Here is a 24645-nt window from a genome sequence, read left to right as displayed (position 1 = left end):
CCATCACCTGATGCTGCACTGGACACAGAGCATCAGCCCCTGATAAATTTGCTGGCTGGGAGGCCAGCGATGGCATCACCATGGCCAGATTTACTTCACTTGATACTGGTAACCCTGGCTGCCGCATGATGCTCCAGGTTGACACCATCCCATACCAGCACCGTGAAGCACCCTTTAATGTCCAAGCCATTCCATGCACACACATCACTATAGTGGAGGGGAGTTGGGAGGGGGGGAAGTTATGACTGAACAATCACTGGAACTCAGTAAGACACTTCTCAAGGTACGCTCAGATCTGTCCAATATGAAGCATTTTTTGAAAAAGAGATTTCACTGTATGAGAACACATTACCAGAAACTTCACATGGACATTGGCTAAACCTCTCAAGTGCCTACCCTTGTGTGTTGTTAGTTAGTATGCTTGCAGTAGGGTGAGGGCGAGTGTGAGGGGTGGCTAGTGAGATGGGGAAGTGATAAAATAGATAGAAGGTTGGGTGGAGGTTCAAGGTAAGTTGGTGTCCTGGGGAAGTCTCTTCCGCCCTTGGAAGGGAAGAGAACCTCCCTGTGTGCTGTGACTCCCTCCATAAGCATATGAAGTGGCTCATTGGAGAGCCCCGGTGCAGCCATGCACCTTTGTGTAGTGATTGTCAGTGTTTGCAGCACCTCAATGCTGTCAAACACTGACTGAACAACTGTCAAACTCCATGTGGACATGGTCCCTTTAAGGAAACTGGCTGATGAGGCGTCATCAAATGACGTCATCAGACCCGCTTCCTGTTAATTGGCCGGGAAGCCCGCAGGCCAGCTTAACAAGGCCAATCAAGGGAAAATCACATCTGCAGCTGGGAGCGAGACCGGAACCCGGAAACCAGCTGTTCCCCCCCCACCCGCCTCCTCCATTAAATTTGCGGCCTTTATTTCTCTTGCTGTATCTATCTGACTCTACTACACCCTATTTCCTTCTCTGTCGTTCCTCTGTTTCTTTCTCAATCCTTAAATCCATTGGTTAAGGAGATAGACTGTTGGTCCCATCGTTCACCAACGCCCCAGATGCTCCATTGACCTTGTACATTATTAGCTCGCACCTGCCACAATTTGTGGCGCAAAAGTTTTTCCAGTTGATGGGTGAGGAAAGAAATCTAACCACCGGGGCACATCACGAGAGGCCCAGCTTCAGCAAACTCTGGGCCAATATGTCGGTCGAGGCATCCAGAAGGTACTCTCGCCAATGGTAGCTGCCAATATAAATGACCCAAGCATCACTCCTGCAACATCATCCTTGGCTTGACATCACCCAGATCCTGAGAACTGCCCATTGGAGACATTGCAAAATGCAGGTCTCTGTCTTATTGGCTCAATCGGGGTCAATGACGTACAGCCAGAAGCAATGAGGAGACCAGTGCTAATAGTTCCTTACTGAAGCATCACTCTTCCAGCACCCTACCATCAAACTAAAAGCATCTCTAGCGAAGAAAAGGTTAAGTCCAGGGATGAATTGCAAAATGCGCATTTGTGGCAATTGATTAATTTTAAGGGAAATTAAACCAGCATGTAAGTGTGTGGAACAAAGAGTGTAATTAGTGTGTAAATACAACATCGCGAATGAAACATATAAGAGTACACATTTTGTTCAGTGTAGGAAATGCTGTGTAAATATGTAGGATTCGCAAAATTGGACTTTATATTAATAAGGGTCAAATGGCAGAAGAGGCCGTGATTTTAAAGGCTGTTTTAAAAGAAGCCCAGAAAAAGGGGCATACAAAATGGCCACCATACCATGTGACCAGCTTATTGGTACACTTTAAAATGGTTCCTGCGCAACCTCAGACAGATTTGTGGATTCAACCCACAGTAAGTTCTGGAAGCCGTTTCGGAGAGAACGAAGCCAGACCCACACGTATGCATATGGATTAGATGCAGATCTAGTCAAGATCGGCCTGGAGACAGAGGCCATCAAAATGTTGCCCCAGACAAAAGGGGACAATTTCATATTCATGAGAACAGCACCAAGGACTAGATAACGAGATCAGCAGGCCATTAAAAACAATGGAGGTAATTCCAAACCAGAGATGGGCCTGTTACCAGCCGTTTAAGACATTTTAAAATATAATGGCTACCCCACTGTGCTCGCAGCCCGCCAGAAATAAAACAAAGACTAACCTGATTTTGGGCGGGAAGTGAAGCCTCTGGAAGAAAGGTATATCTGGAAGACTTTTTCGGCAGTTACACAGGCAGCAAGCTCTCGGGACAGTCAGACACGCCGGGTTGGAGAGCTGGAAACACGCAGCTTGAATCCGGACACCCAGAAGAAGGGGCAGTCGATCGCAGGATGAAGAAGAAAGCCAACATCGAGAAGGCCGTCTCGAAACCGGCGTTCCGCCCCGGGGAAGCACATCGGGAGATCATCGACCGTCCCCGGGCCATTGCCGGAACGAGAGGCCATCGACCCAACTCGGGAGAAGAGAGAAAAGGAACCTGAAGAAGCGATGGGAGCCAGCCCAAGGCTCCTCTAACCAGGGTCGAGCCGACGATCCACGACCCCACCGACATCCAGGCCCGCTGCTGTCCAGCCGCCCCCGACCCCCACCTCAGGAGAGAGGTGTGGCGCAGCTCGCAGGGGCTCCACGATCCACGTGGAGACGAGACACCTGAAAGGACCAAACACAGACTCGATTTCAAAACCTTGCACTTCCTAGTGGGATTGGTGAGCATGTTTCTGGCCCTTCACAATCAGATCTAGATAGGTTTAATAAGGGGGTGGATTTAAGGGTACAATTAACATGAGTTGTTGTCCCTCGATGTTCTGTGTGTTTCCTTATTTCATGATGATCTTTGTAGAGTATAAGATGCCTGTATTTGCTTTAGTTAGTACTGTGTCGTTATGATTTGTTTGTGTGTTTTTCCCTCCCATGTACTCCCTCATCTGCTTGCATTTGATTTAATAATTTTCCTTATGGAATAAAATTTAATTTTGTTTCATCAAACTTGGTCTACACGAGTTCTCTCTACGTTGTAGTTCCTGCGCCTAAGTCCAGAGTACAGAATCTAAGGGGCGAGTGGGTCGAACCACTCAAGGTTTACTGTGCAAGAGAGAGAGGCCTCTAGAGAGAGAAACCTCAGGGAAACCTCTCGAGGAAAACCCCTTACAAATAAGACAATTATCACAGTTTGATATTGGGGTCAGAGTGAATGGTAAAGCAACTCCAATGATGCCAGGGAAAGGAAAACACAACACAAAGGTCAGTTTAACATCAGTGGTGGGAAAAGCAAGGAAAAAATTAATGGGCACTTGGAGAGGTTTAAGCTAATTAAGGAGAGCCAACACGGATTTGTAAAAGGCAGATCATGTTTGACAAATCTAATTGAATTTTTTAATGAAGTAACAGAGAGGATTGATGAAGGGAATGCAATGGATGTTGTCTACATGGATTTTCAGAAAGTGCTTGACAAAGTACCACACAGAAGGCTCGTTAACAAAATTGAGGCTCACGGAATAGGTGGGTCAGTGGCAGCTTAAATAAGGAATTGGCTTAAGGACAGAAAACAGTGAGTTGTGGTAAATGGCTGTTTTTCAGACTGGAGGATGGTAGACAGTGGTGTTCCCCAAGGGTCAGTGCTGGGGCCACTGTTTTTTTTGATATATATAAATGACCTGGATATTGGAATACAAAGTAGAATTTCTAAATTTGCAGATGACACCAAACTTGGGGGTGTGGCAAACAGTGAGGATGATACCAATCGACTGCAACAGGACATAGAAAGGCTAGCAGAATGGGCAGACAAGTGGCAGATGGAATTTAATACAGAGAGGTTGATTCCGGAGGTGAAGGGGTTGTCTTATGAAGAAAGGTTGAGCAGGTTGGGCCTATACTCATTGGAGTTTAGAAGAATGAGAGGGGATCTTATTGAAACATATAAGATTCTGAAGGGGCTGGACAGGGTAGATGTAGAGAGGTTGTTTCCCCTTGTGGGGGAATCTAGAACTAGGGGGCATAATTTCAGAATAAGGGGAACCCTTTTAAATCAGAAATGAGGAGGAATTTCTTCTCTCAGAGGGTCATGAATCTTTGGAATTCTCTTCCCAGAGAGCTGTGGAGGCTGGGTCATTAAATATATTTAAGGTGGAGAAAGACAGATTTGTGAATGATAAGGAGATTTTTGAACAATAAGGGAGTCAAGGGTTATGAGGAGCGGGGCAGGGAAGTGGTGTTGAGGCCAAGATCAGATCAGCCATGATCTTATTGAATGGCGGAGCAGGCTCGAGGGGCCAAATGACCTCCTCCTTGTTATGTGACAGCGCCACCACAGGTGGGAGGAGAACACACAATACATAACACTCCTGCTCCTACGTCTTATGTTCTTATGTAAGTGTGAGGTGATGCATTTTGGCAGAAGGAACAGGGAGAGGCAATATACACTTAATGGCACAGTTTTAAAGTGTGTGCAGTGACAGAGGGACCTGGGAGTTAATGTGCATAGGTCCCTGAAGGTGGCAAGGCTTATTGAGAGAGTGGTTAGCAAAGCATATGGGATCTTGGGCTTCATAAATAGAGGCATTGAGTACAAAAGTAGAGAAGTTATGCTGAACTTTTATAAAGCACTGGTTAGGCCACAACTGGAGTATTGCGTCCAGTTCTGGTCACCACACTTTAGGAAGGATGTGAACGCTCTTGAGAGGGTGCAGAGGAGATTTACCAGAATGGTTCTGGGGATGAGGGATCTTAGCTACAAGGACAGGTTGGAGAAACTGGATTTGATTTCATTAGAACAAAGGAAGTTGAGGGGTGATTTGATAGAGGTGTACAAGATTTTGACGGGTTTGGTTAGGCTAGATGGGGAAAGGCTGTTCCCACTAATTGATGGTACAAGGACTAGGGGAAACAGATTTAAGGTTTTGGGCAAGAGATACAGGGGAGACGTGAGGAAAAACTTTTTTACGCAGCGAGTGGTGAAGACCTGGAACTCGCTGCCGACGGAAGTGGTGGAAGCGGAAACACTGAATGTTTTTAAGAGGAGACTGGATAGGCACTTGAGGGAAATAAACTTACAGGGCTACAGAGATAGAGTGGGGGAATGGGACTGACTGGATTGCTCTACAGAGAGCCGGCACGGACTCGATAGGCCGAATGGCCTCCTTCTGTGCCGTTATGACTCTATGGGCTGGATTTTGATACTGGAGGCGTATAGGAGGCGGGACTACAACTTTCGGGGTTGTAGTCCCACCTCCATCGAGTTGTGGCCAACCCATGCGATTTTCACTTGATTGACCTTGTTGAGCCCGCCCAGCGGGCTCAGCAGGCCAATTAAGGGCCACTCAGCAACAGGTGACGTCACAGATTGACATTTCATCTGTCAAGAGCTTTTCAGCGATTTAGAGATCTCTCCTCCAGAAGACAAAGCTGAATGCTGCAACTTTTGACAGCTCGTGGCCATTCTGCTTTCTGTGCCGGTGAGATGAGGGACTCCCGAGACCTGAAGGAAGGAAGGCTGTAAAGGTAAGTAAAACTTCTTTAAACACTTTACACACACCAAACACAGTTACCTCTGCACTCATGCACCCATCACTCACGTGAACACCGGACATCTCGAACTCTCCAAGCCCTTCAGCCCGACGGTCCGCCTCGCTAACTTGCCGTGTTTTGGAGCCGTCGGGAATCCCACATTTCAGGAATAAAAATAGGGATTAGGCTAAAAACTGCCTGTTAACTACCTGTTAACGGGCAGTTAATTGGCACTAATCTCCTTCCCGCCTCGGGGAGGCGGGTCCCAGCACAGGTCAGGTATCCGCCTCCTATGAAACTGGCATGGGGGCGGGATGGGTTCATGCCCCCCGATTTTGAGATTTTAACCCCCCACACGCCTCCAATCCCGCCTCGTCGGCCCAATGAAAATCCTGCCCTATGACTCTGACTTGCAATAAAAATTGTCATTTGACCATGAATTTACTTGATGTCCATATATGGGGCTAGAAAATAATGTCATTCACCAGCAGGGGGAGTAGCATGGAAATTTTCTTGGTTAAGTTCAATATCTTCTTAAGCAGTCCCTCGGAACCGAGGATGACTTGCTTCCACATTAAAAATGAGTTCTCAGGTGACTGATGAGTCCAATGCGGGACCTACAGTCTCTGTCACAGGTGGGGCAGACGGTGGTTGAAGGGGCGGGTGGGTGGGGTGCTTGGGTTGACGTGCGCTCCTTGCGCTGCCTGCGCTTGGCTTCCGCTTGCTCCCGGCGAAGAGACTCGAGGTGTTCGGCGCCTTCCCGGATGCTTCTCCTCCACTTTGTATGGTCTTGGGCCAGGGATTCCCAGGTGTCAGTGGGGATATTGCACTTTTTCAAGGAGGCTTTGAGGGTGTCCTTGAAGCGTTTCCTCTGCCCACCTGGGGCTCTCTTGCCGTGCCGGAGCTCCAAGTAGAGCGCTTGTTTTTGGGAGTCTCGTATCGGGCGTGCGGACGATGTGATCCGTCCATCGGAGCTGATCAAGCGTGGTCAAAGCTTCGATGCTGGGGATGTTGGCGTGAGCGAGAACACTGACGTTGGTGCACCTATCCTGCCAATGAATTTGCAGGATCTTGCGGAGGCAGCGTTGGTGGTACCTCACCAGTGCTTTGAGGTGCCTGCTGTACATGGTCCATGTCTCTGAGGCATACAGGAGGGCGAGTATCACTGCTGCTCTGTAAACCATGAGCTTAGTGTTGGGTTTGAGGTCCTGGTCTTCAAAAATTCTCTTCCTCAGGCGACTGAAGGCTGCACAGGCACACTGAAGGCGGTTGGACTTCGTCATCGACATCTGCCCTTGTTGACAGTAGGCTCCCGAGGTATGGAAAGTGATCCACGTTGTCCAAGGCCTTGTCATGGATTTTGATAATCGGGGGGCAGTACTGTGTGGTGGGGGCAGGTTGGTAGAGGACCTTTGTCTTACGGATGTTTAGTGTAAGGCCCATGCTCTCGTACGCTTCAGTGAAGGTGTTGACGATGGTTTGGAGTTCGACCTCCAAGTGAACGCAGACGCAAGCGTCGTCTGCATACTGTAATTTGACGACAGAGGATGGGACAACCTTGGAACTGGACTGGAGGTGATTTTGTATATGCACTTCATTGTATATGAAGTGGTGTTAACAAGTTGTGTCATAATGACATTGCAAAGGCACTGTGAGCAGTGTAGGCCGCAGGAAATTTCATTTCATTTCAGTGTAATGGCTTCATTGTTCATCAGAGCACTTGAGGACAGCAAGAGAAGGCTGCAACAATTCTTTCCTTGACCCCTTTTCATTTGATCCACTCGGGCCATCTCCCACCCTCAGCTGTAGGGCCTCTTGCCAGAGCCATGACCAGTCACAGGCCAGCTGTGCCCATGGGGTACCATGACCGTGTCGGAAATCTCTACTCAACCAGGAATTAATCCAACTCCATTTTTACTATTTCAAGTGAAAAAGAAAGAAAGACTTGTATTTATATAGCATCCGCCTCTCGTGACCTCAGGACGTCCCAAAGTGCTTTACAGTCAATGAAGTACTTTTGAACTGTAATCACAGTTGTAGGAAAGGTGGCAGCCAATTTGCGTACATCAAGCTCCCACAGACAGCAATGCAATAATGACCAGATAATCTTTTTTTTAGTTGAAGGATAAATATTGGCCAGGACACCAGGAGAACTCCCTTGCTCTTCTCCAAAAATAGTGCCATGGGATCATTCACGTCCACCGGAGGGAGCAGAGGCATCAGTTTAATGTCTCATTCGAAAGACAGCCCCTCCACCAGTGCAGCACTCCCTCAATACAGCCTAGATTTTTTGCTCCAGTATCTGGAGTGGGACTTGGACCAGCAATCTCCTGACTCTGATGTGTGAGTGCTACCAGCTGAGTCACGGATGACACTTAGTCAGTATTTAATGTTTTATTAGTTTATGCTACCTGGGACAAGTAATTTGCAGTGGTTGTTAAAGTGAAAATAAGGCTATGAGAAAAGGGCTGACTCACATCTGTTCTGACTGATCTTCCATTTCACCAGCGAGATAAAACTATCACTTTTGATGTACTAAAGCGAGACATCCATTTGTGCTGGCACTGGCTATGGAAATACTGATGAAAACTGCACAAAGGTGAAGTGCAGTTATTTTGTTTTGTACTGCACCTGTATAGGAATGGCAACATCTGTAAAGAAAGGAAGAATATTAATGTTTCAGGCATAGCTCTTCCTCGGAACCTTCTGACGAAGGACTATGCCCGAAGCGTTAACATTCTTTCTTTCTTCACAGATGCTGCCTGACTTGAAGAGTGTTTGCAGCAATTTTTGCTTCAGATTTCCAACATCTGTTAAATTTTGATTCCTGTATAAGAAGGCTGCCATTATTTTTCTATGTGAACCAACTATCTGCTAGTTATCGATATACTGGGAGTTAATATATAAAAGCACAACATTCTCAACAGGAACACCTTACCTCAATCATGAGTTTCCGTAACCTGTTTGTCCCTTTTAGGCAAATGATGTAGAATGGCCGGAGAATAAATGTTGCTAAGCAAATGGACCGTTATAATATTCCCATTAACATTGCATTTATTTATTCTCATCGTATTTATTTTTTGCAGTGAAGTATTTTTATTATTTTCTTCCCATTCTTGGTCTCACAGGACCATTCACTATACCTGGCCCAGGCAGCAGGTATGCAATCTACTCCCTTAGCCTTTGGCAGTGCTGCTCTATAACTAATCACTATGAAGTGTGCATGATGCTTTTTGCGCATGGCCAAGGGAAGAATGTTGTCATCAGCAACAACAAGGACTTGTATCTTATAGTAACCTTCATGTGGAAGAAAAACTGAGTGTTTCACAAGAGGAAAAACGAGCTAAGCAGGCACCAGGCAGGGTTGGGGCAGGTTGTAGCCAAATAAATGAGTTTTCAGAACATTTTTGAAGGAAAGAAAGGTTAAGTGATTTTGGAAAAGAGCTCCAAAGAATCAAAGTCTACGTATTGAAAGAGTACCTGCTGATGGTGGAGTAGAAAGAGTGAGGAGCAAGCAGTAATCCAGTCTGCGGAGAAAAGTGTAGACTGTGGCATAAGGCTAGAGGAGGTTGCTCACTGAGATATTGGAGGGAATTGAAAAAGAGGATGAGCATAAGAACCTCCATTTGCCATTTTGTGGCACAACACATTGGGATGCCAAAGCATTTCATCAATATCACCTTCTGTGTTTGAAAATACGAACTCTGAGGAAAAAATAGTTCTGAAAATCGGTACAGTTTATATTGTAATCAGTATTGTTGAGATCTTCAGTTGAAGCTTTCTCGTTATGAGAGGAATTATGATTGTATTTAATGCATTCTTATGTACATGTTCAGTTTGCTTCTTTGTATACTTTAATCCGAATTCTCTTGAAGGGTTAGCCTAGCTGTATTAAGCAGTTTTTTTGGCGCGTTCAGGCCCTAGGAAGGTCCTCTACTGTCATGGCTGCTGGAACAAGTGCACTTGATCTGTTGAAGCACAAGTTTAATTAATGTAATTTTTATATTTTGATCTCATTATTAAAAGTCAATATTGGAATATAATTTTTTTTAGAGTCCAGCAGATGGTGTATTGCACACTCTGCTGTGTATAGTATTTGCCTCAGTGACACATTTCCTTGAAGGTACTGCTTCCTTGTACCTCAGTTTCTGTTACAAACACACTAATGTTCTGGTCTTCTGCTTTTTATTTCTATTAATGCAGCTGGATGACTCGCTGAACCAGATCAGGAAACTGCAGCGTTCCTTAGATGAACAGACGGAAATGAACGACAATCTTCAAGTGCAGTTCGATCACTTGCAGACCAGGTAAGACATCAAGTGGGAACAAAGGAAAGGGGACTGAGCCTCAGCCACTTCGTGTTATTAGATCCATTACTTCCGTGAGGTGGGGGGCGAAGAAAAGGTTCAAATAATTTATGGTTTTCATCACTAAACTTGTTGGATGACATCATTAAGACATGTGCAAAGAAAGGACAAGAGAGTCACAGGCCTTTTTCACAAAATTTTTGTCTCTAGTTACCTGGGCTGTGCCCCAACCAGAAGAGGCCTCAAGACTCAGTCTAAACCACTCAGAGTAAGGTGCACAGGAGACAGCCCCTCTGTTTTATCGTGTTCTTCCTGCAGTGAAAACCTGCTCGCCGTTTCCCCACAGTGAGATAGGAAATTAAATAGCATCCCCCACACACAGTCACGAAGAGGGTCTCAGAAAATATTTTTAAATATTAGTATTTTTATCTGTTATCTCCCAAGTTCCCTTGTGTGATGTAAATTGTACCCACAATCCCACACCATTGAGTCACTGATCTCGGTCATTTCACTGTGAGATGTTAAGAAAAACTTTAGCTTACAGCATACTTTAATATTTATCTCACATGGCCAAAACCATTGTACATGATGAAGAGGGTTACTGCTTTATTTAAGGAGTCTATGATTTGATTTCAGTTCAAACTTTAGTGATTGATGCATTAACAGATAGTAGAAGAAAATCTTATTTAGTTTACTAGGATGTCGAAGCATAAACAGAAAACAAGTTTGGTTCCCAACGGACACAATTTATACAACTCAGGAACGCTACATCATACGATACTTTTAACTCTCTGGGTTGAGGCTTGGAGCAGAGCCTTACCAAATGCGGTGCTCCCAAATTACTGACCAGAACATTGGGAGTGCCATGGCCTGGATGTCTGGCATCCATGCCCGATTCTTCGACTTGCACATGCATTTAGTGGGGCTCTGTTTTAGGCACCCCCCCCCATCTCACAAATTTACCACATCATTTTGTTATTCCAACTGTAGTGAGCGACATCTCAATAATGAATTAGTTCATCCTTTTGAGGACTGAAGAATTTTTTTTAAGTTTGGGAGTAAGCAGCTGTCACTTTTTTGCTTTATTGAGAATGAAAAATAGAGCCAGAGTGCTGACTGTTGTAGAGAACAAATTCTAGACAGGCAGGGTACAGCAGATTCTACTCTTGAATTATTTGTGGATGCGACGATGGAATGTTGTGAAAGGATTTCAAATGGTCAAAGGTTATTGTGAATGAGAAAGATATTTTCATCATATATCATATATATGGGGAAGTAGGAATGGAAGTAAAACTATAACACAATATCATAGCGACATTACAGAGGAGCTCCTAATGATTGTGTTGCCTTTTAAAAATATATTAATTACTTTTTTTTCAGTCACTACTACCCTACAAGTATTCTAAATTTAAACACACCAGGGGTGATTTTTCTCAATGGGGAGCTTTTGGAGGCGGGACTCCCACTTGTTGGGTTTCAGTCCCGCCTCCAACAACTTCTGGCCAACCCTTGATTGACCTTGTTCAGCCCACCCAGCAGGCTCAGCAGGACAATTCAGGGAAAGCCGATTGCAGAGAACGTCAATGTATGACGTTTCATCTGTCAAAAATTTTTGACAGATGAATTGTCATCGTTTGACATCTCTGTGAAGCTGTCAAACACTGACATTCTCTGTATTTTGATGAGGTCTTGAATTCAAGACCTCATCAAACATCTTTCTTTTGCAGAAATGAGATGGTTGTTGCATTGGAGAATGCAACGGCCATCTGTCATCTCCAACGCGGAGGTGCGAGACTCTCCGCATACCCACCGACTGAAGCCTGCAGGAAGAAACAAAGCTAAGTACACTTTTACTAACACTTTGCACTTACCTCAGATACTCACCTCTCCACACTTGCACCCATCACTTACCTTCACAGCACAGTTTTGCAACCCCTCCCCCGACCCCCGCAGACCCAGTACTCGTCTCACTGACCTGGCAGGTTTCGGAGCCTTTGGGAAGCCCGCACTTGTGAGGGCAAAAAGGGGATAATCCTATTTTCTGCCTGTTAATAGGCAGTTAATAGGCTTTAATCCTTTCCTGCCTCCAAGGAGACAGGACCCAACGCTGGACGGCTACCCGCCTCCTGGGAAGAGGGCACGGAGGTGGGTTGGGCACCCGCCTCCAAATTCTGCCATTTTCCCGGCAGTCCCGCCTCCATACCCGCCTCCCCAGCGCTGGCAAGATCGCGCCCACCATGTCTGCCAGCACAGTGTGATAAATATCTCTACTTGGGATGTAACCTTAACCCATTGATGGCAGTCAAAATGGCCAGCCTTGCTTGTGGAGATATTTATCATCGCTCATGGCTGACTGTGGCCTGTTCTCTATTGTGTTGTATCTCAGTGGCATCATTCCTTCATGGTAGGTTTTAGTTTTGTAACATGTCCAGCAGATAAATATTTGAACAGTTAAAATGCACTGCTGAAGAAAGATGTTTCTATTTAGACTGAACATGAAGCGCTGCTTTATATGATTGCTTATGCTTACAGTATTTAACTGCTGTATTCTGTAATTATCTATGGCCTATCCAAGTACTTGGGTTCTCAGAAGAATATCAAAAGGATAGGAATGAAAATGCATTATCAGATTCGGCAACAAGGAGTTGAAAACACATTTCCTTATGGGAGTGCATCACTCAGTACCTTTTGTTAATATCCTGCTCCGGATTGGTTTAAGGGAAATTGTACCCTGTTGAAAAGTTGATGTAATTCAGCAGGTTAGTCACCAATCCACAGGCCCCCTGCTTACATCACTGCAAGGTGGCTTTTTACTTCATGATAAATTGAACACTCCAATTTTTTCACCACGAGGGAGACGACAATTTCTTTCTACAGTGCCTGTGAGTTATTAGATGTGCAAAATTCATAGGCGAGATACAAAAGGTTACATTTTATATTTTGTATTGCTGACTTTGCAGTAGTGGTAAATGGTATGATCAACATTTTGCTGCAATATAATGTAAATTAAAACTAGGCATTAATGCGGTTTCTGGTGCATCGTGCTAGGATAATTTTTAGCCCGTATAACCGGAAGGAAGGGTTGGTTGCATATAACACCAGCAATCTAGGATCCATCATCTTTTTGCATAGTATTACGTAGCTTTGTAAAGGATTACTAATTCCAAAAGAATATATGCCTATGGGACCTTGTCCAATTTCTCATTGTTTAATAAAGGGCAAAATGTGGGCTTCTCTTTCAGCATAGGAGCTAAATGTACTGAACCATAGGGGGAATTTTAACGTGGGTGAATGCATGGGATTGGGTGCGGGTGGGGGATTAAATCGGGAAAGATTACGAATGCGTCAGGAAGCCGACTCCAACCCACCGACTTCTGGGTTTTATGGAGGCAGCTCAAGGGACGGGGCAGCCAACCTGCACCCAGGAGGCAGGTTGGCTGGAAGCCTTTGATTTCACCTGCTCTTCAGGTTTTACTGTGGGCCGCCGGGTTTCCCAGACCTCGGGAAACCCGGTAGCTGAAGTGAGGCGAGGACAGCCTCGGGGAGAAGGTAAATGCCTTTATAGCACTGCTTGTGGGCCAGGAGGAGCAGGGCTGCTTCCTTCCCCCACTACCCACCCCCCCACCCCCACCCCCCCCCAGACCCCCAAGCTCCACCCCACATCAGATATTTTGCAACACAGAACTTTAGACTGAAGTATTTCACCTGGAACTTTTCCATCCAGGAACCAAAAGCAGAGCTGTTAAAATGGCGGCAGGTGTGAACGCATCGAGAACGCAGTGGGAAGGGTCCAGCTGCCATTTTAACCACCTGCCCGTCCTGTTCCTGCTGGGTGGGCAGGATTAAAATTGGGCGTAGGGAGCAGCACCAAAGTTGGTCATTTCTACTCGTGCTTCAGCCTCCAATAAAAACACCAAAATGGCAAGTGACCAAAAAACATGGCTGTTGGTGACTCTGTGGCTGAAGCACTACTTGCTCTAGATATTGGCTAGCATTTACTAAAATATGTCATGACAATCAGTGCCTTTTAAAATTTTAATGCCCGGTTTCTTTTAATGGCAATCGAGCTGCTGTAGTAACTGTCCTGCAATAAACACAGGATTGTTTCCATAGCAGCAGGACTGGGAATCAGCACGGGAGAACCAATTCTTCAATTTAAATGGATCATTGTTCTAGATGCATTCAAACTGAGGCACTATGCTGAAAAAATCTTTGTGGAACACAAAATTACAATAAGGTAATAGCATCATGCTTTTATCAACAATCATCAACTCCACATCTTATCTGAATACAGACTAATTTCAATATACAAACAATGCATCCTGATCTGTGGGAAGAACACATTTAAGAAGAATTGCTGATCTTTCATTGTTTTCTTTCTGCCTCATTTGCAGAATGGTCATCTCTGCCTCGTAGTCTAAATGAATGTTCTCCCACTTTGAAACAGATGAGTGCATTTATTAACACATAGAATTATGGGTCGGCCTGTGTGGTGCTATGGACTAGCACTCTGACCTTTCACCTCTCAGGCTTTGAACCCAACACAGGCTCATGGAGTGAAAGTCTCCTCTCTCTGTTGCCTGTAATGTCCGTACATGAAGTGAGTTTGAGCAGACTAACCCAATTTCTAGTGGGTCTGAGTCCACAGTGCAAAAATACTGATGATGTGACATGAATTGGCACTAAATTCTTTCTTAGAGAATCCATAAGAATGCCCAATAATGGGAAATGCCACATTGGTCCAGTAGGGTAACCTTCTGACAAGGTGGATTATTAGGGCAAAGTAGAAGGAACTTTACATCCAATCTATGTTATATATGACTTGGAAGTGTTTATCCTGATGTTGGGGGAAAAAAAACTTGTAAAATGTTCAATTCTTCCCCACACCGACATTCGTCTCCTTGCTGAGCCAATCTTACTATAAAAAAAGCTTTGAATAAAATAGATTTATATTTCAGAAAATGGTGCTCTGTATATGATTGATTCACAGCTGTCCATAGATGTAACTCACTGATGCGTGTTGTCTTTTTTATTTAATGCTATCTCATGGTGAAAGGAATCTCATTTAGTAGAGGGACTGAATTAAAGCTACTTGTGATGCACAGATGCGTGTGTGTGCTCATGTCTACACGCACACCCACACACAGACCCACCCACACACACACACACACACCATGTCATTGTTTCACTACACAGGAAACAAATTCAGATGCATGATCAACTGAGCATTGTGGTTTAGATATAGCCGAAGTATAGTATTATTGCAAGGAATTGCATAGAATTTACAGCACACAAACAAGCCATCCGACCCAACCGATAAAGATGCTACAATTGGCCCGTGGAAGAATAAAATTGCCCTCATTCCCATCTATGGATCTCGGCTGGAAAGCCAGTGTGCATGGACTTTAAATGAGGTCAGGATGAGGCTGGTTGAATAGCTTGTCAACACTCACTGCCTTGCCTCCCATTTGTGTGGCCGTTTGGCTGAGGCACTGGAAGGCAGTCAGCACCTGTGAAACATCTCAGCCTGATGTAGCACCTTCAGAAATGGAGGGGTAAGGGGAGAAAACAGTAATTTATGAATAAAATATTCACAGGTGAAAATGAAAACCTAGATGAAATTTAGTAATTACTTTTACGATTTCCCTTACAGGGGGCATAAGCATCGCACCATGATAGCCCCCTTCCCAGGAGGCTGATGCAAGTGGTAATCGCTCAGCTTCAGTGATGCACCTAGCTCAGATTCACAGCTGAAACCTGCTGACGCAAATTGGCTCCGAGAAGATTAGTTTTTTTAGTCTCTGCAGAATGTGGAAGTGCTGTGAGTGACGGCAACTGAGGACTCTTTCTTGATCTTACAACTAGTGAGTGAAGGTGACATGAACTGGTTTCTCCTTCTTCCCACAACTCTCCACTGGACATGTCACTGCCAGTTTATAGTCATAGGCCAGTCCCCAGTGGGCAAGAGTTCACAGTAGCAAATTATACTCCAATTTAGCACAGCTGCTACTAAATTGAGATTTTCTGCTGAGAGAGCCCGAAAGCCATAAAGAAGCACAGTGTGTGAAATGGAATTGTCATGCTGGCACTCTTGTGCGGCTGGCGGTTAGGCATGTTGTCATTGTAAAGGGATCTCCATGCTGCATCTTGCCAGAGAAGAGTTGGATGTTGTCACTCTGCAGTAAAGTAGAAATCTGCTCTTCGGTATTATTATTCAACCTCCCGTTGGCAAATGACGGAACTCAGAAGTAAAATTATAGATACAAACGTGAGGAGAAATCAAAAAAGAGAATAAAAGAGGGGAAATAATTTAAAACTAATATTAGCTTCTGTTCGCCTTTTAAATGAGAACTATAATTTGCTAAAAGCCTTGTTGTTTTGTGTTCCATGAGGGCAAAATTGAACCGTCGCACCTGTTTTTCCGGGTGCAAAATGGGGCCAAAAATCACCAATTTTGCCATGCCAAGATCCTCCCCTGAACTGTGTCGGTATTACGTCTGATGCCATATTGGTTCAGGCGTTATTGAAGTGTCCCTGGCGGCTGCCTGAAACAGGACTTCTTCCTTTTACATATACTAATGAGCCTAATGCCTGTTTTATGTCCCCACCCCAAAATTCGTCTGAACTGAGTGGAGCGCACGCATGGGCATGCTCCTTTCATTTTTTCAGGCTCTTATGCAGCCTAACCAGTGGCCCTTAAAGGGACCGCTGGAGAACAGCAACAAAACAGTAAGTTTTTTTTCTTTTTAACTTGCCTTAATGTGGAGCTAGGAGGAGCAGCTGACAGCCCGCACTTGCATCCTGCCCCTTCGCCTCCGCCCCCCCCCACCCCCCACGGCCCCCGCCACTCCGGACCTACCTGATGGCCACTGCTGGCATCTTATCCAGCCCAAACTGGTGTGGAGCTAACCGTCCGGCTGCCTCTGGATACGCAATTAGCGTCTGCAACTCACCAGAATAATGGCGACGCGGCCCGAGGCTCAACTTGAGATGAGCCTCGGACTTCTGCTGTGCATATCAACAACAAAAGCAACTTGTATTTAAATAGCGCCTATAACGTGGTAAATCGTCCCAAGGCACTGCCCAGGAGTATTGTAAGACAAAAAATTTGACATATCGAACGTGTTGACAAGCTCATGCCAAAAAACAGGCCTTAACCAATTTCTCCCCCATTACACGCTAAGTTGTGTAAAATCTTCCGAGATATAAAGCTGCTGCATGCTCGACACCATGCCTGTCAAAGCACTCCTGAAGTTTATGTTCTGAAAGCAAGTCTGTTGTTAACATTGATTTTGACATGATGATCTATCTCAATGTCCTTTTTTAATACTTCATAACACGCACTACATCTTCCACACAGTTAGATTCCACAACAAGGGACAGAAATTGCCCCAAACGACTTTTCAATTGGATAAGGTTACATAAACCATAAATGCATTACCGATACCCTTGTGGGAGTTTTGCCGAAAGCGAAGTTACTGCATTCACTTCTCTCAACAAGGTCAAACTGTATTCATTTCTCTGAAGTATTTATTCTACTTTAAAACTGATGCTCCCAATAAATCAGGTCTGAATCAGCATTGCAGCTGCTTGTGTTTCCAAGTGTCATGTCACCAGCTAGGTGACAATGGCATAAATAAGCAGCTCCATGTTTTATGATTGCTAATAACTAGTTTACAAATTAACTGTGAAATATGGTGACTGTTTGGAGTGAGTCTTTCACTCATAAATTGTAGAGGGTACAAAAGGTGTCCCTTCTGTATTTTGCAATGCTTTATGATTGTACCTGCAACGCAATTTACCAGCAAGATCTATTAACTCATAAACAAAATGCGGTGGAATTGTGTTATTTTTCCGAGTTGTCGCACTGGGCAATTGTGACATTTTGTGGTCCATTCTACATCTAAACGACCACTCCGCCAAACCTAATTCCTTATCAGGCTCTTCGACATAAAGTAGTCTTTGTCACAGGCTGCTGGAGCCTGACTGTTGGCTTGCTGCTGTTTTTTTATGCTACGTTGGGAATGATCGCTGTAGCCTCCACCTCGTTATAATGCACAGAATGCTTGTCTCTGAAGGATGATGCTGTTTTGAGATTGCAGCGTATCTGGTAATCTTCAAACTCTGCATTTCTTCAGGGAGGGAAGATGCGTCAAACAGAGTAAATATTTCACTTTGCAAAATTATCTAACGGACAGGTGGGAGTGATTAAAAAGACACTAATCGCAGTGAGGGTTTCTGACGGTCTCCATTGTCAGAGTTTATAACCATCATCTGAATTTTCAGTTGAGATTAAATTCTTTCAATTACTCTGTGACATCTATAATTTTTGCCATATAGATAGAAGATGAAGTTCCATCATTTTTATCCAGTTTTGAGAGGGCTTCTTGACATCAGTGGCTTTCATGATAGGTGCTACAGACAGAGCAGTTTATTTGTTGTTGTATGATGAGAGCCACACTGAAGGGTTAATGATTGCAATGTACTCACTCTCTGCTTATCAAATGATTATCAATAGTTGATTATTGTTAAATAATATGGCCAGGGTATTTCATAGTCACACATTCATGGTATTGAGTGCAACATAAATATCAAAATCTGTAACTGGTTAAAAGGGCAAGAGACACTGTTTTAAGGATCTTATGGAAAGACTCAATCTCTGAGGCAGATCAGCTGGCTCCAGAAACACTGCTGCTTATGCCGAGCCCAGCTGTTCTTCTTGCGCTTAGAAAATCAGAGAAGTTCTGTTCAAAATGCCCAGTTTCTTCATAGAGATACTGTTGCTGGGATTATCGTCCCTGTAGAGGTGTTCCGGGAGGGCAGGACATGCACTGCCACGGGAGCCCTGACCCAGTTTGCTGGGTTACAATCCTAGCATTGCCTGACCGCAAAATCGGTAGTACTGCAGCGGGACCTCTGCCGTAGCACTGCAAGAGGCGACCAGGTAGTTCAAGGGGCAGAATGTCCCTGAAGATTGGCACATTGGCATCATGGTATACATCAGCATAGACCGAAGCCTGCACCAGAAGGCAAATAGGGGCTGCAATGGATGGAGTGTAGGCCCTCTTCCTCCTTTGGGGGGAACCCTAGGTCATTGCTACCACCACCCAAGGCATTCTGCCACCTTCTCCATGGCAACCCTGAGAAATCATGGTAAGTGAGGCAGGAGGGAAATCTTCCAGACACCCAGGCTCTGCCCCACGTCCCCTCTGCCACTTCCCTGTGACGGGAGGGAAGAAGTAGCCAACAGAAGCACCAACGGGAGAAGGGAGAAGGAAATGCTGGTCGGGGCATTGTGGCGGCAGTCATTCTCCCTGCCCACATTTTCCGTCAATTTCCACGAGATCCTCTCCGATTTCGGTGCAATCATAGAGGAAAATCTCGGCCTCTAATTCTAACTACAGTAAACCATTTCTTACTGTAATTTGTGAGCGACTCAGATTTTCAGTTGGTGGTGTTGTGTCGGTACCTTTCTACCTAGACACAATTTAGGACTCAGAACTCAGAGATTCAAACATGAAGTGCTTTATTGGAAGGAAAGGAAGTTCTGGAAAGTTCCGAACAAAGAGAGCTAAAACTTAACAGAGAACACCCAACCATTTATCTCCTGTGACAGCGCCACCACAGGTGGGAGGAGAACACACAATAGAACACACAATACATAACAGGTGGCAGTTGCTACCACCTGTAGAATCGTGAACTTTCATTTTACATTTCTAAATGTCAGTGGGGGCGAGGTTGATTGCACGTTTGCTAGAAATTCATTTCACGGCAGCAGAATTCACTCTACCATTGTTAAAATAACCTATTTGAAACATGACAGAGCACTCATAAGGGCCAATTTTATGAATCACAGTCCCAGTGATTTAATGAAAGGAAATACTGGAAGCAGCTGCCCAATTTTGTGATATGTGCTCCTCGCAGGCGAGGCTCCCACAGGACTGCACTTCTGTAAAATTGGCCCTATACTGTCACCATCTTGACACCAATAAAGTAGCCGCCATCTTGTAAGTCAGTAGCAGCTTCCAGAGCGCTCTCGTGTCAGATGAGTTGGTTGAGGGCAGCAAAAAAAAAAGTTTGTGCAATTAAAGCTTTGAAATAGCGGATTTTACTTGGAGTTTTAAATACCGATGTTTCATGATGCATTAATCAACACCATTTTGAAAAATGGCAACAATGAGCTAATTGTTTCGCCAATTTTCTCCTCTTACCCCTTCTGATGATGGCAACTTCTGTTGGGTCACCAGCAGCAAGCCGATATTTTACCCAGTGCCAAGCTTTCCACTGGGGGAGCATTATAGCTAAATGCAAACCTGTCCTCACCCAACGTAGCTCAGTGTGCTAGCTTAGTGGTTATGTTACTAGTTTGTAATCCAGAGGCCAGGACTAATGATTCAGAGACGGGAGTTCATAATCCCACCATGACAGTTGAGGAATTCAAAATTCTGTTAATTAAATAAATTGGAGTAAAATACTAGTATCAGTAATGGTGACCATGAAACTACCAGATTGTTGTAAAAACTCATCTGGTTCACTAATGTCCTTTAGGGTAGAAATTCTGCTGTTGTTACTTGGTCTGGCCTATATGTAACTCTAGACTTATAGCAATGTGGTTGACTCTGAAATGGCCTAGCAAGCCACTCAGTTTTTACAAAAAGCTGTAATCCACGTAGACAGCAGTGGTCCAAGAAGGCAGCTCACCACCACCCTCTGATGGGCAATAAATGCTGACCTTGCCAGCGATGCCCACATCCCAAGAATGAATAAAATAAAAATCTGCATTTGCATATTGTAGGAGACATTACTAGGAAGCTATCAGGAGTAAGAACCTGCCTGATTTTTCCCCCCCTTTCCTGTTGAGGCTAATTATTGCTGCCTCAGCTGCGATTGGCTAACTTAGCCACGAACAAGCTAGGTTGTTCCCGGTCTATGTGGCTCAGTACCACACCACACGTTGTATCAGTGCATTTACCCAGTGATCATTGAAGGAACCAAGCTTCAGTTTCTTACATCAAAAAGTAGGACAAGGGTTCAAATTGAACACAGTAATCCCAGTACTAACTCCAGAAACAAGAATTCAGATCTCCAAAACTCTGAACACAGCACACCAAGTTTTACTCCATCCCTAACGCCCATCTGTTTTACGCAACATGCCTGGTGTTCTCTGCCTATGTAACTCCTTCCCTGCTGCCATACACAGATTCTTCACTTTGAGGTTGATCCTAACTCAATAGTTGACTCTGTTATGGTTCCATCTCCTATACTATACTATACTATAGTTGAATCCTTACAGTGTGGGCTCATTCCTCACCTTATTTCCTGCACTTGGTTGATGTCCTGCTGTACTAATAAAAGTTTAATACATAATTCTACAAAACAAATAATTTTCTAAAATTTGTTCTGCACCCGATTTAAGTCATGTCCTCACTCTTATGATATGCCATGTGAAGGGAGGAACAGACTTCATACAGGGCCCAGATATTTCATTTATATTAAACTAGCTGGGGAGCCCCGCGTTGCGAGGGCAATTTTGGGGCGCGAGGGCAATTTTGGGGCGTTTGGTCTCCCTGCCCCTGTGTGTCCCCCCTCTCCGTGTCATGTCCTCTCCCTGTCCTATCCCTCCCTCCCCTCTCTCCCTCTCTCCCTCCCTCCCCTCCCCTCTCTCCCTCCCTCCCCTCCCCTCTCTCCCTCCCCTCCCCTCCCCTGTCTCCCTCTCCCCTCCCCTGTCTCCCTCTCCCCCCTCCCCTCCCCTGTCTCCCTCTCCCCCCTCCCCTCCCCGTCCCCCTCTCCCCCCTCCCCTCCCCCGTCTCCCTCTCCCCCGTCTCCCTCTCCCCCGCTCCCCTCTGTCCCTCTCTCCGGCCCCTCCCCCTGCCTAGCGCCTGAGGTCCGGTGCCGTTGCTGAGGTCCCGCGCGTATCGCGCGGCTGATGGACGGCCGCTGCGGGCGGGCGGGCAGCGCATGCGCGGTGAGTGTGGGCGGCGCATGCGCGGTGAGTGCGGGCGGCGCATGCGCGGTCAGTGCGAGCGGCCCGCAGGAGCCGGCAAGGCCGTTAGCGAGCGGGAAACTTCGGGCGGCGCGCCCGCGCTCCGTCCGCGACACCTGAGAGGGGGAAGTAGAGAGAGACAGAGAGGGAAGAGGAGAAGGGGAGAGAGGGAAGAGGAGAAGGAGAGAGAGGGAAGAGAAGGAGAGAGAGAGAGGGAAGAAAGAGAGAGAGAGAGAAATTTTTTCAGCTTCAGGCCCCGAGTCCCCCCTGCGCGAGGGTGAGGAGGAGGGGGGGGGGTTGCTAAACACAATATAAAACTCAAATAAATTGTTAATTAATTGCCTAACACATAATTGAAATATTTACCTTAGTTCCCTAACACACAGAAAGTGTGGGGGAAAAAATCGTGGAAAATCAAGATGGCGGCCACTCACCTCGGTTCAGAAGGATAAGGCCCGCCCACACACGCACCGATTGGTCGACTGGTCAGGTCACCGAAGCGTAGGAATGGTCAATCGTCGAGTCACTCGACACTCAACTGTAGGAAGACCTCGACGTCACACGGTCGCTAATGAGATGCTAATGAGCGGAACGCTGAACGTTTTTGGGATACCGCGGGCGGGATTTTTGTCCGGCCGAAACGTAAATAAGCCTATGACCGGTCCGGAATCGCAAGCTTTCTTTTGAGGCGACGCGCGCGTCGGTACGCTCTGTAACTTCCAAACGTATAGAGACCAGGCGGACAGACAGACAGACAGACAGAAGAGCCGCTTTATATATATAGATAGTACAATGGCTGTGGCTGCCAATGTACAATATTCCCATCTTCAGCTTATCTACCTTTGGTTAAAATATGATACATTTACCTGCCTCCATGGGATACACAACCAGACAGATAGAGAAGACTTGTACTTTTTAAAAATTCATTCATGGGATGTGGGCGTCGCTGGCAAGGCCAGCATTTATTGCCCATTCCTAACTGCCCTTGACTGAGTGGCTTGCTAGGCCATTTCAGAGGGCAGTTAAGAGTCAACCACATTGCTGTGGATCTGGAGTCGCATATAGGCCAGACCAGATAAGGACGGCAGATTTCCTTCCCTAAAAGACATTTTGTAAAATAGCAAGCAGAAGTGCTATATTTGTACAGAAGAATGTGTTGTAATATAATGTATATGGCTGTATTACACCTATGTTAAATAGTGCATTATTTACACACGCACACATATACAAACACTTTAGTTCTACACGCAACTGGATTCCTTTCTTGGCTCTTTTCCCTTTGTCAGAAAAAAATGTTTAACAAGTGTGGGGCCCTACACCTTTAAAGTTTTGCCTGAGAGACAATCAAAGTGGTTTAGCTATGATGTGATAACTTTTTCAAAGGCACCCTTACTTATTCCTGTCAGAAGCCCTCTAGGGAGAAAGGAATAGAAAGATATGTTGATGGGTTTAATAGAAACATAGAAGATAGGAGCAGGAGTAGGCCATTCGGCCCCTCGAGCCTGTTCCACCATTCAATGAGATCATGGCTGATCATCCAAACTCAGTACCCAGTCCCTGTCTTCTCCCCATATCCCTTGATCCCTTTAGCCTTAAGAAATATATCTAACTCCTTCTTGAATATATTTAATGAATTGGCCTCAACTGCCTTCTGTGGTAGAGAATTCCACAGGTTCACCACTCTCTGGGTGAAGAAATTCCTCCTCATATCTGCCCTAAATGGCTTACCCCTTATCTTTAGACTGTGACCCCTGGTTCTGGACTCCCCCGCCATCGGGAACATCCTTCCTGCATCTAGTCTGTCTAGTCCTGTTAGAATTTTATAAGTTTCAATGAGATCCCCTCTCATTCTTCTAAACTCCAGCGAGTACAAGCCCAATCGACCCAATCTCTCCTCATACGTCATTCCTGCCATCCCAGGTATCAGTCTGGTGAATCTTCGCTGCACTCCCTCCATGGCAAGAACATCCTTCCTCAGATAAGGCGACCCAAACTGCACACAATACTCAAGGTGTGGTCTCACCAATGCCCTGTACAACTGCAGCAAGACATCCTTGTTCCTGTATTTGAATCCTCTCGCTACGAAGGCCAACATACCATTTGCCTTCTTAACTGTCTGCTGCACCTGCATGCTTACCTTCAGCGACTGGTGCACAAGGACACCCAGGTCTCATTGCACTTCCCCTTCTCCCAATCTATTGCCGTTCAGATAATAATCTGCGTTCCTGTTTTTGCCACCAAAGTGGATAACCTCGCATTTATCCACATTATACTGCATCTGCCATACATCTGCCCAATCACCCAACCTGTCCAAATCATCCTGGAGTTTCTCAGCATCCTCCTCACAGCACACACGCCCACCCAGCTTTGTGTCGTCTGCAAACTGGGAGGTATTACATCAAGTTCCCTCGTCTAGATCATTAATATATATTGTTAATAGCTGGGGTCCTAGCACCGATCCCTGAGGTACCCCACTAGTCACTGCCTGCCACTCGGAAAAAGAGCCGTTTATTCCAACTCTTTGCTTCCTGTCTGCCAGCCAGTTCTCTATCCAAGTCAGTACCTTGCCCCCAATTCCATGTGCTTTAACTTTACACGCTAATCTCTTATGCGGGATCTTATCGAAAGCCTTCTGAAAGTCCAAATACACCACATCCACTGGTTCTCCCTTATCTATTCTACCAGTTACATCCTCAAAAAATTCCAGTAGATTAGTCAAGCACGATTTACCTTTTGTAAATCCATGTTGACTTTGTCCGATCCTGTCACTGTTTTCCAAGTGCTCTGCTATTACATCTTTTATAATGGACTCTAGCATTTTCTCCACTACCGATATCAGGCTTACCGGTTTATA

General features: G+C 45.4%; 1 protein-coding gene across 1 annotated transcript in view; it reads left to right on the top strand.

The window, feature by feature from the left end:
• The window catches only part of LOC147115148 (coiled-coil domain-containing protein 102A-like), an 830702-nt gene that overhangs the window by 559397 nt on the left and 246660 nt on the right, over positions 1-24645 (top strand). The window contains exon 8 of the mRNA XM_085993441.1: positions 9705-9808. Coding sequence (XP_085849567.1) covers positions 9705-9808 — 104 coding nt within the window. The remainder of the gene's footprint in view (positions 1-9704; positions 9809-24645) is intronic.

This window comes from Somniosus microcephalus, chromosome 7 (assembly GCF_052327205.1).
Source record: "Somniosus microcephalus isolate GS21.2 chromosome 7, FLI_Smic_1.0, whole genome shotgun sequence".
Taxonomy (NCBI): domain Eukaryota; kingdom Metazoa; phylum Chordata; class Chondrichthyes; order Squaliformes; family Somniosidae; genus Somniosus; species Somniosus microcephalus.
Note: the sequence above shows the minus strand (reverse complement) of the source record. Positions and strands in the feature narration are given on the sequence as shown.